Genomic DNA, 10,218 nt, shown 5'->3' with positions numbered 1-10,218 from the left:
ACGTACAGGTCCGTCGGTTTAAAGGTTTAGAGACGTACAGGTACGTCGGTTTAAAGGTTTACACTCGTACAGGTACGTCGGTTTAAAGGTTTACGGTTTAAAGGTTTCGTACAGGTACGTCGGTTTAAAGGTTTACACTCGTACAGGTACGTCGGTTTAAAGGTTTAGAGACGTACAGGTACGTCGGTTTAAACGTTTAAAGTCGTACAGGTACGTCGGTTTGAAGGTTTAGAGACATACAGGTACGTCGGTTAAAAGGTTTAGAGACGTACAGGTACGTCGGTTTAAAGGTTTACACTCGTACAGATACGTCGGTTTAAATGTTTAGAGACGTACAGGTACGTCGGTTTATACGTTTAGAGACGTACAGGTCCGTCGGTTTAAAGGTTAAGAGACGTACAGGTACGTCGGTTTAAAGGTTTAAAAGTTCGTTTAGAGACGTACAGGTACGGTTTCGGTTTAAAGGTACAGGTCTGTCGGTTTAAAGGTTTACACTCGTACAGGTCGGTTTATAGGTTTAGAGACATACAGGTACGTCGGTTTAAAGGTTTACACTCGTACAGGTACGTCGGTTTAAAGGTTTAGAGACGTACAGGTACGTCGGTTTGAAGGTTTAGAGACGTACAGGTACGTCGGTTTAAAGGTTTACACTCGTACAGGTACATCGGTTTAAAGGTTTACACTCGTACAGGTACGTCGGTTTAAAGGTTTAGAGACGTACATGTAGGTCGGTTTAAAGGTTTAGAGACGTACAGGTACGTCGGTTTAAAGGTTTAGAGACGTACAGGTACGTCGGTTTAAAGGTTTAAAGGTCGGTTTTACACTCGTACAGGTACGTCGGTTTAAAGGTTTAGAGACGTACATGTAGGTCGGTTTAAAGGTTTAGAGACGTACAGGTACGTCGATTTAAAGGTTTAGAGACGTACAGGTACGTCGGTTTATACGTTTAGAGACGTACAGGTCCGTCGGTTTAAAGGTTTAGAGACGTACAGGTACGTCGGTTTAAAGGTTTAGAGACGTACAGGTACGTCGGTTTAAAGGTTTAGACGTACAGGTACGTCGGTTTAAAGGTTTAGAGACGTACAGGTACGTCGGTTTAAAGGTTTAGAGACGTACAGGTACGTCGGTTTAAAGGTTTACAGACGTACAGGTACGTCGGTTTAAAGGTTTTACAGGTAGGTACGTCGGTTTAAAGGTTTTACAGGTACGTCGGTTTAAAGGTTTACACGTACAGATACGTCGGTTTAAAGGTTTACAGGCGACGTCGGTTTAAAGGTTTAGAGGCGTACAGGTACGTCGGTTTAAAGGTTTAGAGACGTACAGGTACGTCGGTTTAAAGGTTTAGAGACGTACAGGTACGTCGGTTTAGTGACTAACAGGTACGTCGGCTTAAAGGTTTAGAGACGTACAGGTACGTCGGTTTAAAGGTTTAGAGCGTACAGGATCGGTTTAAAGGTTTACACTCGTACAGGTACGTCGGTTTAAAGGTTTAGAGACGTACATGTAGGTCGGTTTAAAGGTTTACGTACAGGGTTTAAAGGTTTAGAGACGTACAGGTGCGTCGGTTTAAAGTTTAACAGTACGTCGGTTTAAAGGTTTAGAGACGTACAGGTACGTCGGTTTGAAGGTTAAGAGACGTACAGGTACGTCGGTTTAAAGGTTTTACAGGTACATCGGTTTAAAGGTTTAGACTTTCGTACAGGTACGTCGGTTTAGAACAGGTCCGGTTTAAAGGTTTAGAGGCGTACAGGTACGTCGATTTAAAGGTTTAGACGTAACGTCGTTTAAAGGTTTACACGTACGTACGTCAGGTTTAGAGACGTCGGTTTAAAGGTTTAGAGGCGTACAGGTACGTCGGTTTGAAGGTTTAGAGACGTACAGGTCGTTTATAAGGTTTACGTACAGGTACGTCGGTTTATAGGTTTACGTTTAGAGACGTACAGGTACGTCGGTTTAAAGGTTTAGAGACGTACAGGTACGTCGGGTAGAGGCGTCGGTTTAAAGGTTTACAGGCGTACAGGTACGTCGGTTTAAAGGTTTAGAGGCGTACAGACGTCGGTTTAAAGGTTTACAGGACGTACGTCGGTTTAAACGTTTAGAGACGACGGTTTGAAGGTTTAGAGCGTACAGGTACGTCGGTTTTACGTTTAGAGACGTACAGGTACGTCGGTTTATCGTTTAGAGTCGTACAGGTACGTCGGTTTAAAGGTTTAGAGACGTACAGGTACGTCGGTTTAAAGGTTTACACTCGTACAGGTACGTCGGTTGAAGGTTTAGAGACGTACAGGTACGTCGGTTTAAAGGTTTAGAGACGTCGATTTAAAGGTTTAGAGGCGTACAGGTACGTCGGTTTAAAGGTTTAGAGACATACAGGTACGTCGGTTTAAAGGTTTACACTTTCGTACAGGATCGATACGTCGGTTTAAAGCGTACAGGTACGTCGGTTTAAAGGTTTAGTACAGGTACGTCGGTTTAAGCGTTTACACTTTCGTACAGGTACGTCGGTTTTACGTTTAGACTCGTACAGGTACGTCGGTTTAAAGGTTTAGACTTTCGTACAGGTACGTCGGTTCGGTTTAAAGGTTTAGAGACGTACAGGTACGTCGGTTTAAAGGTTTAGGTACGTCGGTTTAAAGGTTTAGAGACGTACAGGTACGTCGGTTTAAAGGTTTAGAGACTTACAGGTACGTCGGTTTAAAGGTTTAGAGACGTACAGGTACGTCGGTTTAAAGGTTTAGAGACGTACAGGTACGTCGGTTTAAAGGTTTAGAGACGTACAGGTACGTCGGTTTAAAGGTTTAGAGGTACAGGTACGTCGGTTTGAAGTCGGTTAAAAGGGTTTAGTTTAGACGTACAGGTTTACGTACAGGTTTAAAGGTTTAGAGGCGTACAGTACGTCGTTTACAGGTACGTCGGTTTAAAGGTTTAGACTCGTACAGGTACGTCGGTTTAAAGGTTTAAGACGTACAGGTACGTCGGTTTTGAACGTCGGTTTAGAGACGTCGGTTTAAAGGTTTACGTCGGCTTGAAGGTTTAGAGACGTACAGGTACGTCGGCTTAAAGGTTTAGAGACGTACAGGTACATCGGTTTAAAGGTTTAGAGTCGTACAGGTACGTCGGTTTAAAGGTTTAGAGACGTACAGGTACGTCGGTAAATACTTTTACACTCGTACAGGTACGTCGGTTTAAAGGTTTAGAGTCGTACAGGTACGTCGGTTTAAAGGTTTAGAGTCGTACAGGTACGTCGGTTTAAAGGTTTAGAGACGTACAGGTACGTCGGTAAATACTTTTACACTCGTACAGGTACGTCGGTTTATACGTCTAGAGTTGTACAGGTACATCTGTTTAAAGGTTTAGAGTCGTACAGGTTCGTCGGTTTACACGTTTAGAGTCGTACAGTTAGAGATTTCATAAAGTGGACAGTGAACTCCTCCTGTAGCTGTAGATCTTCCTGTTTGTCGGTGCAGGATTATCTGTGTGTGCGTTCAGTCGCTAATGATCGGCATGCTGACCAGGCGTGTGTGTGTGTGTGTGTGTGTGTGTGTGTGTGTGTGTGTGTGTGTGTGTGTGTGTGTGTGTGTGTGTGTGTGTGTGTGTGTGTGTGTGTGTGTGTGTGTGTGTGTGTGTGTGTGTGTGTGTGTGTGTGTGTGTGCGTGCGTGCGTGCGTGCGTGTGTGTGTGCGTGCGCGTGCGCGCGTTGATTATAAATGCAGCTCTGATCAGCTGTTGGAACACTGCTGCTGCTCAACATTACTGCTCTCAGGTCAGTGTCTCTCTTCTGTTTTCTGTGTAGGACTCTTATTCCTTTAATGTGTCTCACAGTGATTCTCACTGTTTCTCAGCATGTTTTTAATATTCAAAAATTTAGCTGAAGATAAAATAACACATACTCAGTATATACATAGTTTGACTTATCAGCGAACTCACAGTAAAAAATGTGAACTTCTCCTTTAATAATGTCAATCTGGCCTTTGTTTAATTGTCCAGTAAGTAAAAGAAATCAGTTTGATTTTGAATAGATTTGACTTTGTTAATTCAAGTACACTAAAGTAAGGGTAGCCCTTAAATGAACCCATTCATGTGTCCCAATGCTAACACACAACCACAGTATCAGAAGGCGCCTGGGAATGATTATTCAGAATGTCAAACTGATGTTGGTTTGAATGTCAGAGTTCATGTGTGAGTGTCCTCTGGCTGCAGGTCGTGACCTCATCAGTCATCATGAGTCCCAAACACGTCGTCTTTAAGAAAGTTTCCCGAGACAAGTCGGTAAGTCTATAAAAGTAGAAGTAAAGAAGAAGAATCCATGTTGGAGGATTGTCTTCAATAGAACCTAGGAACCCTTGAGCAAAGCACTGAGCCTCTGACCCTCCTCTGTGCTTCAGGTGGCGGTCTACATGGCCCAGAGAGACTTTGTGGATCACTGTGACTTTGTGGATCCAGTCGGTGAGTTCAAACTCAATGTAGAAATGATTTGATTTATTGATTATTATTCAAACTATGTGCACCAGAGTTAGCTAGAAGCTAATTAGCATATGTTGTCCCTTAAACAATTGGTTATGGTCCCTCAGGTTTATGTCTGACTGAGGTAGCATGTTAGCTAGCAACATACTTTACAACATTAAGCTGTTGTGATGCAGCTAGGCTAACAGTCTTTGTGCTAAGCTAGGCTAAACACATCCTGGACCAGGGTCCTTTACTAACTTTATTTAAAATGTGTTGGTGAACAGTGAGTCCTGATGTGCATCTTTAATGGAGATGAGCTGAATGGTTGAAGTCATTCACACAAAGAGATAAAGTGATCTGTCTCTCTCTTCTCATTGATATCTGAGGATTTATCTTCATGCTTTAATGTTCCCTCAACACTAAACTACACTCAGTGTTGGACATTAGATCAGTTTCTCTTCAGGTGACAGAAGAAGCCTCCAGTAAACCGTCTCTGTTTGTTTCTGTCTCTTTAAGATGGACTGGTTGTGATCGACCCGGTGCAACTCAAAGGAAAGAAAGGTTTGTATGTTTCATTGTTAATTATAAAATCATCATAAGGATTTCAGATCAATGGATAAACTATCATAATGTGATGAGACCCTATGATGAACTCCAACAATATGATGTAATTATCAATGTGGAAAACAAACAATAATATTAAACAACATAAAGGAATTCACTATTTATTAAACATTTTAGATGATTGTTTTAATCTGTGTGGTGGCTAGCACTGGCCCGGGTTCAATTCCCGGAAGACAGGAAGTCTGACAGGAAGTCTGACAGGAAGCAGCAGGGGTGGAACAGGACAAGGCGCTCAAAGGACTTCAGGACCACAGGGGTCAGGGCGACGGGCCTGTAGTCATTAAGTCCTGGGATCCTTGTTTTTTGTGGAGGAGGATGATGTGGAGGACTTGAAGCAGGCGTGGACGTGCCACGTCTCCAGTGAGGTGTTTAAAATGTCTGTGAACATCAGAGACCGCTGATCAGCACAGAGCTTCAGGGTGGAGAGAGAGACAGAGTCTGGGTCGGCTGCTGACATGAGTTTATGGTCTCAATCTCTAGTTTCAAGTCTTCTTCAATACAGCATGACGTTCATTTCATTCAAACAACTGTTTCTTAAAGACTAAACGATCCTGAAGATACATTTTTATCGAGCTACTCTTGTGATTGGTCATTGGTTAAAAGACTTAAAAGCAGTCTGAACTTTGGTGGATTCAGCATCTAGTGGTCAATAGTGGTACTGCTTAGTCCTGTTTCTTTGGACTCGGGTATTTTTACAATGTGGCTTTGCTACTTGAACACAACTTCAAAAAGTACAGTTTTTTTCACTATATAGAAAGAAATTAAAAAAAAAAGAAAAATAATTGTAATCTGAAGGAATTCCGAAACTATTTTCTACCAAAGAGATTAAGATGTTTGACAGTGAGGACTGTGGACTGTCCCTCTTCGCTGCTGATGTGACGCCTGAATGTGTTTTCAGTTTACGTGATGCTGTCATGCACGTTTCGGTACGGCCGCCAGGACATGGATGTGATGGGCGTGGCCTTCAGGAGGGACCTGTTCCTGGTGACCCGGCAGGTTTACCCTGAGCTGCAGGACAAAGAGAAGCTGACTCACACCAAGATCCAGCAGAAGCTGCTCCGAAAGCTGGGAGACAATGCCTTCCCCTTCTTCTTTGAGGTGAGACGCTGAGACAGAGACAACCAGGATGTCTTTGGTGCAGTAGGACAAGTCAAACAGGCCAGACACGTCCTCCAGCTCCTCCTGGAGGATCCACAGGTTACATGGTTCTAGTTACATAAACCCGCCAGTGTGTTCTGGGTTTGCTTTGTAGATGTTAGTGAAGAGGATCCTGATCAGATTCTGAACCACCTCAACCGTCTCTGAGCTGTACACCAATCCACCTGTCCACCTGTCTTCCAATCAACCTGTCCACCAATCCACCTGTCCACCAATACACCTGTCCACCAATCCACCTGTCTACCTGTCCACCATTCCACCTGTCCACCAATCTACCTGTCCAAAAATCCACCAATCTACCTGTTCACAAATATACCTGTCCACCAATCCACCTGTGCCCCTCATTCTCATTTTTATCTTCACCTGTGCACACACTTACTTAAACCCTTTACTTGAGGAAGTAACTCATTCATAACCCAAAGGCAGCGATCCACTACTTTCTGGTGGATTTGGACTTAAATGTCCCCAGTTTGATCCAGTTTACATACTGGAGGTGCCAACACACAGACATCTTAAGGTTTAGATGACCTAACCAGAGACCAGGGTCTCTGAGATACAGGATGCTCTGGACCTTCTGCTGTCAGCGAGACACAAAGGGACAAATTATTCAAAGATTTGAACAGTGACGTCGCGGTGAACAGTTTCGTCATGGTGAACAGTTTCGTCATGGTGAACAGTGACGTAGCGGTGAACAGTGACGTAGAGGTGAACAGTGACGTAGCGGTGAACAGTCTCGTCATGGTGAACAGTCTCGTCATGGTGAACAGTCTCGTCATGGTGAACAGTGACGTAGCGGTGAACAGTGACGTAGAGGTGAACAGTGACGTAGCGGTGAACAGTCTCGTCATGGTGAACAGTGACGTAGCGGTGAACAGTGACATAGAGGTGAACAGTGACGTAGAGGTGAACAGTGACGTAGCGGTGAACAGTCTCGTCATGGTGAACAGTCTCGTCATGGTGAACAGTCTCGTCATGGTGAACAGTGACGTAGCGGTGAACAGTGACGTAGAGGTGAACAGTGACGTAGCGGTGAACAGTCTCGTCATGGTGAACAGTGACGTAGCGGTGAACAGTGACGTAGAGGTGAACAGTGACGTAGAGGTGAACAGTGATGTAGCGGTGAACAGTCTCGTCATGGTGAACAGTCTCGTCATGGTGAACAGTGACGTAGCGGTGAACAGTGACGTAGAGGTGAACAGTGACGTAGCGGTGAACAGTCTCGTCATGGTGAACAGTGACGTGAACAGTCTTGTCGGTGAACAGTGACATAGAGGTGAACAGTGACGTAGCGGTGAACAGAGGTGAACAGTGAACAGTGAGAGGTGAACAGTCTCGTCATGGTGAACAGTCTCGTCATGGTGAACAGTCTCGTCATGGTGAACAGTGACGTAGCGGTGAACAGTGACGTGAACAGTGAGAGGTGAACAGTGACGTAGCGGTGAACAGTCTCGTCATGGTGAACAGTGACGTAGCGGTGAACAGTGACATAGAGGTGAACAGTGACGTAGAGGTGAACAGTGACGTGAACAGCGGTGAACAGTCTCGTCATGGTGAACAGTCATGGTGAACGTCATGGTGAACAGTCGGTGAACAGTCATGGTGAACAGTGAGCGGTGAACAGTGACATAGAGGTGAACAGTGACGTAGAGGTGAACAGTGACGTAGCGGTGAACAGTCTCGTCATGGTGAACAGTCATGGTGATGGTGAACAGTGACGTAGCGGTGAACAGTGACGTAGAGGTGAACAGTGACGAGCGGTGAACAGTGATGGTGACAGTGACGTAACGGTGAACAGTGACGTAGAGGTGAACAGTGACGTAGAGGTGAACAGTGATGTAGCGGTGAACAGTCTCGTCATGGTGAACAGTCTCGTCATGGTGAACAGTCTCGTCATGGTGAAATACAGTTGATGAGTTCTTAGATTTCAGTTCAGAGCAGTTACTATTTGTTTCAGTTTCCAGACAACCTGCCGTGTTCTGTTGCTCTGCAGCCCGGACCGTCTGACGTGGGAAAGGTAACTACCTTATTATGTCATCATCAGGGTTCCGGGACAGAGGATGTCTCGTGTACAGATTGTAAAGCCCTCTGAGGCAAATTTGTAATTTGTGATTCTGGGCTAGACAAAATAAACTGAATTGAATTGAATCATCAGTACTTTTTAAATACCATGAGTACTTCAGTATTTTAATAGTGAAGACGTGTCTCTGTATGTGTCAGAAATGTGCGGTGGAGTTTGAAGTGAAAGCTTTCTGTGGTGAGAACCAGGACGAGAAGATTGACAAGCAGTAAGTCACCGACAGGAAATTATTATTATTATTTTTATTTTTATTTTTTTTATTATTGTCATCGTAATCGTCATTTTCATTGTTGTTATTATTATCGCTATTGTTATTGTTATTATTGTTATTATCATTATTATTCATATTATTATTAATCGATCTGATGAGTTTATCAGAGAAGCTCTTTCACCTTTGTGTTAATGTTCTGTTTCTGGAGGAGTTCAGTTCGCCTCAGCATCCGTAAGATCCAGTTCAGTCCAGAAAACAGTGAACTGGTTCCAGTGGCTGAAACCACTTTTGAGTTCCTGATGTCTGAGAAACCGCTACACGTCAAACTGAGCATGCCCAAAGAGGTCGGTCTGTCTGTCTGTCTGTCTGTCTGTCTGTCTGTCTGTCTGTCTGTCTGTCTGTCTGTCTGTCTGTCTGACCTCTCTCTCTCTCTCTCTCTCTCTCTGACCTGCCTGTCTGCAGATTTTCTACCATGGAGAGCCTCTCAGAGTGAATTTAGAAATTACCAACTCGTCCACCAGGAACATCAAAGACATCAGTTTGTCAGGTGACCAACAAGGGGCGGGGACGGGAGGGGAGGGGGTGGGGGCTGCTCTGTCCATCTCGTAGACGTCTCAGTGTTATTATAACTGTGCTGTGGTTAGCTGGTTTCCTGCCAAAATCTGTCCATTGCCATTAAATTGAGAATTGATTTCTACATAAATAACTTGTGTCACATGATCTGTGTTTAGTGGAACAGGTTACCAACATCGTTCTCTACTCCAACGATAAATACGTCAAATCAGTGGCCAAAGAAGAGACAACGTGAGTCAGCTGTTTATCCACAGCCTCTGCTCCTCTGGGGCTTTTATTTTGAAGATCTGTGTGTGTGTGTGTGTGTGTGTGTGTGTGTGTGTGTGTTTTTTGTGTGTGTGTGTGTGTGTGTGTGTGTGTGTGTGTGTGTGTGTGTGTGTGTGTGTGTGTGTTGTGTGTGTGTGTGTGTGTGTTGTGTATTGTGTATTGCAGGGACACCGTCCCCTCTGGAACCAGCCTGAAGAAGGAGTACACTCTCTGTCCTCTGCTGGCTCACAACAAGGACAGGAGAGGACTCGCTCTGGACGGACGACTCAAACATGAAGACACTAACCTGGCTTCATCCAGCATGTAGGACATAGAGAGACACTGAGAGACAATGAGAGACAATGAAAGACACTGAGACACTGAACGACACTGAGAGACAATGAGAGACAATGAGAGACACTGAGAGAACAATGAGACACTGAGAGAAACAATGAGAGACAATGTATCAATAATAATGTTTAACTGACAAAAACTAAAGATAGTTGTTTGATCTCTCTCTCTGTCTATTTGTCTCTCTGTCTCATTGTCTCTATATCTGTCTAGTATCTTTGTCACTGTCTATCTCTATATCTCTTTGTCTCTCCATCTCATTGTATCTTTTTTCTCTTTGTCTCTCCATCTCATTGTCTCTTTTTTCTCTTTGCCTTTCTGTCTCAGAGTGAAGCAGGAGGTGCTGAAGGAGGTTCAGGGGATGCTGGTCTTTTATAAGGTTGTGGTGAGGATGATCGCTTCTGGGTGAGTCTGAACCGCTAGGCATGCTGGGTGGTCAGCTTAATGTCAAAGATCCTGTGTCCCTGACAGATCACCACTGTGCTTTCCTTACTTGTAGAAATGTAACTTCAGTCTGCTGATAACAGATCAGA

General features: G+C 44.2%; 1 protein-coding gene across 1 annotated transcript in view; it reads left to right on the top strand.

Annotated features, from left to right (window-relative positions):
- The first annotated feature begins 4,220 nt into the window (after window positions 1–4,220).
- The window catches only part of LOC129089124 (S-arrestin-like), a 9,552-nt gene continuing 3,554 nt past the window's right edge, over window positions 4,221–10,218 (top strand). The window contains exons 1-11 of the mRNA XM_054596494.1: window positions 4,221–4,268; window positions 4,385–4,445; window positions 4,962–5,006; window positions 5,968–6,167; window positions 8,182–8,241; window positions 8,445–8,512; window positions 8,724–8,859; window positions 8,978–9,062; window positions 9,247–9,319; window positions 9,521–9,658; window positions 10,013–10,090. Of these exons, the coding sequence (XP_054452469.1) occupies window positions 4,221–4,268; window positions 4,385–4,445; window positions 4,962–5,006; window positions 5,968–6,167; window positions 8,182–8,241; window positions 8,445–8,512; window positions 8,724–8,859; window positions 8,978–9,062; window positions 9,247–9,319; window positions 9,521–9,658; window positions 10,013–10,090 (992 nt within the window). The remainder of the gene's footprint in view (window positions 4,269–4,384; window positions 4,446–4,961; window positions 5,007–5,967; window positions 6,168–8,181; window positions 8,242–8,444; window positions 8,513–8,723; window positions 8,860–8,977; window positions 9,063–9,246; window positions 9,320–9,520; window positions 9,659–10,012; window positions 10,091–10,218) is intronic.

Source organism: Anoplopoma fimbria, chromosome 1, assembly GCF_027596085.1.
Source record: "Anoplopoma fimbria isolate UVic2021 breed Golden Eagle Sablefish chromosome 1, Afim_UVic_2022, whole genome shotgun sequence".
Lineage (NCBI taxonomy): Eukaryota > Metazoa > Chordata > Actinopteri > Perciformes > Anoplopomatidae > Anoplopoma > Anoplopoma fimbria.
Note: the sequence above shows the minus strand (reverse complement) of the source record. Positions and strands in the feature narration are given on the sequence as shown.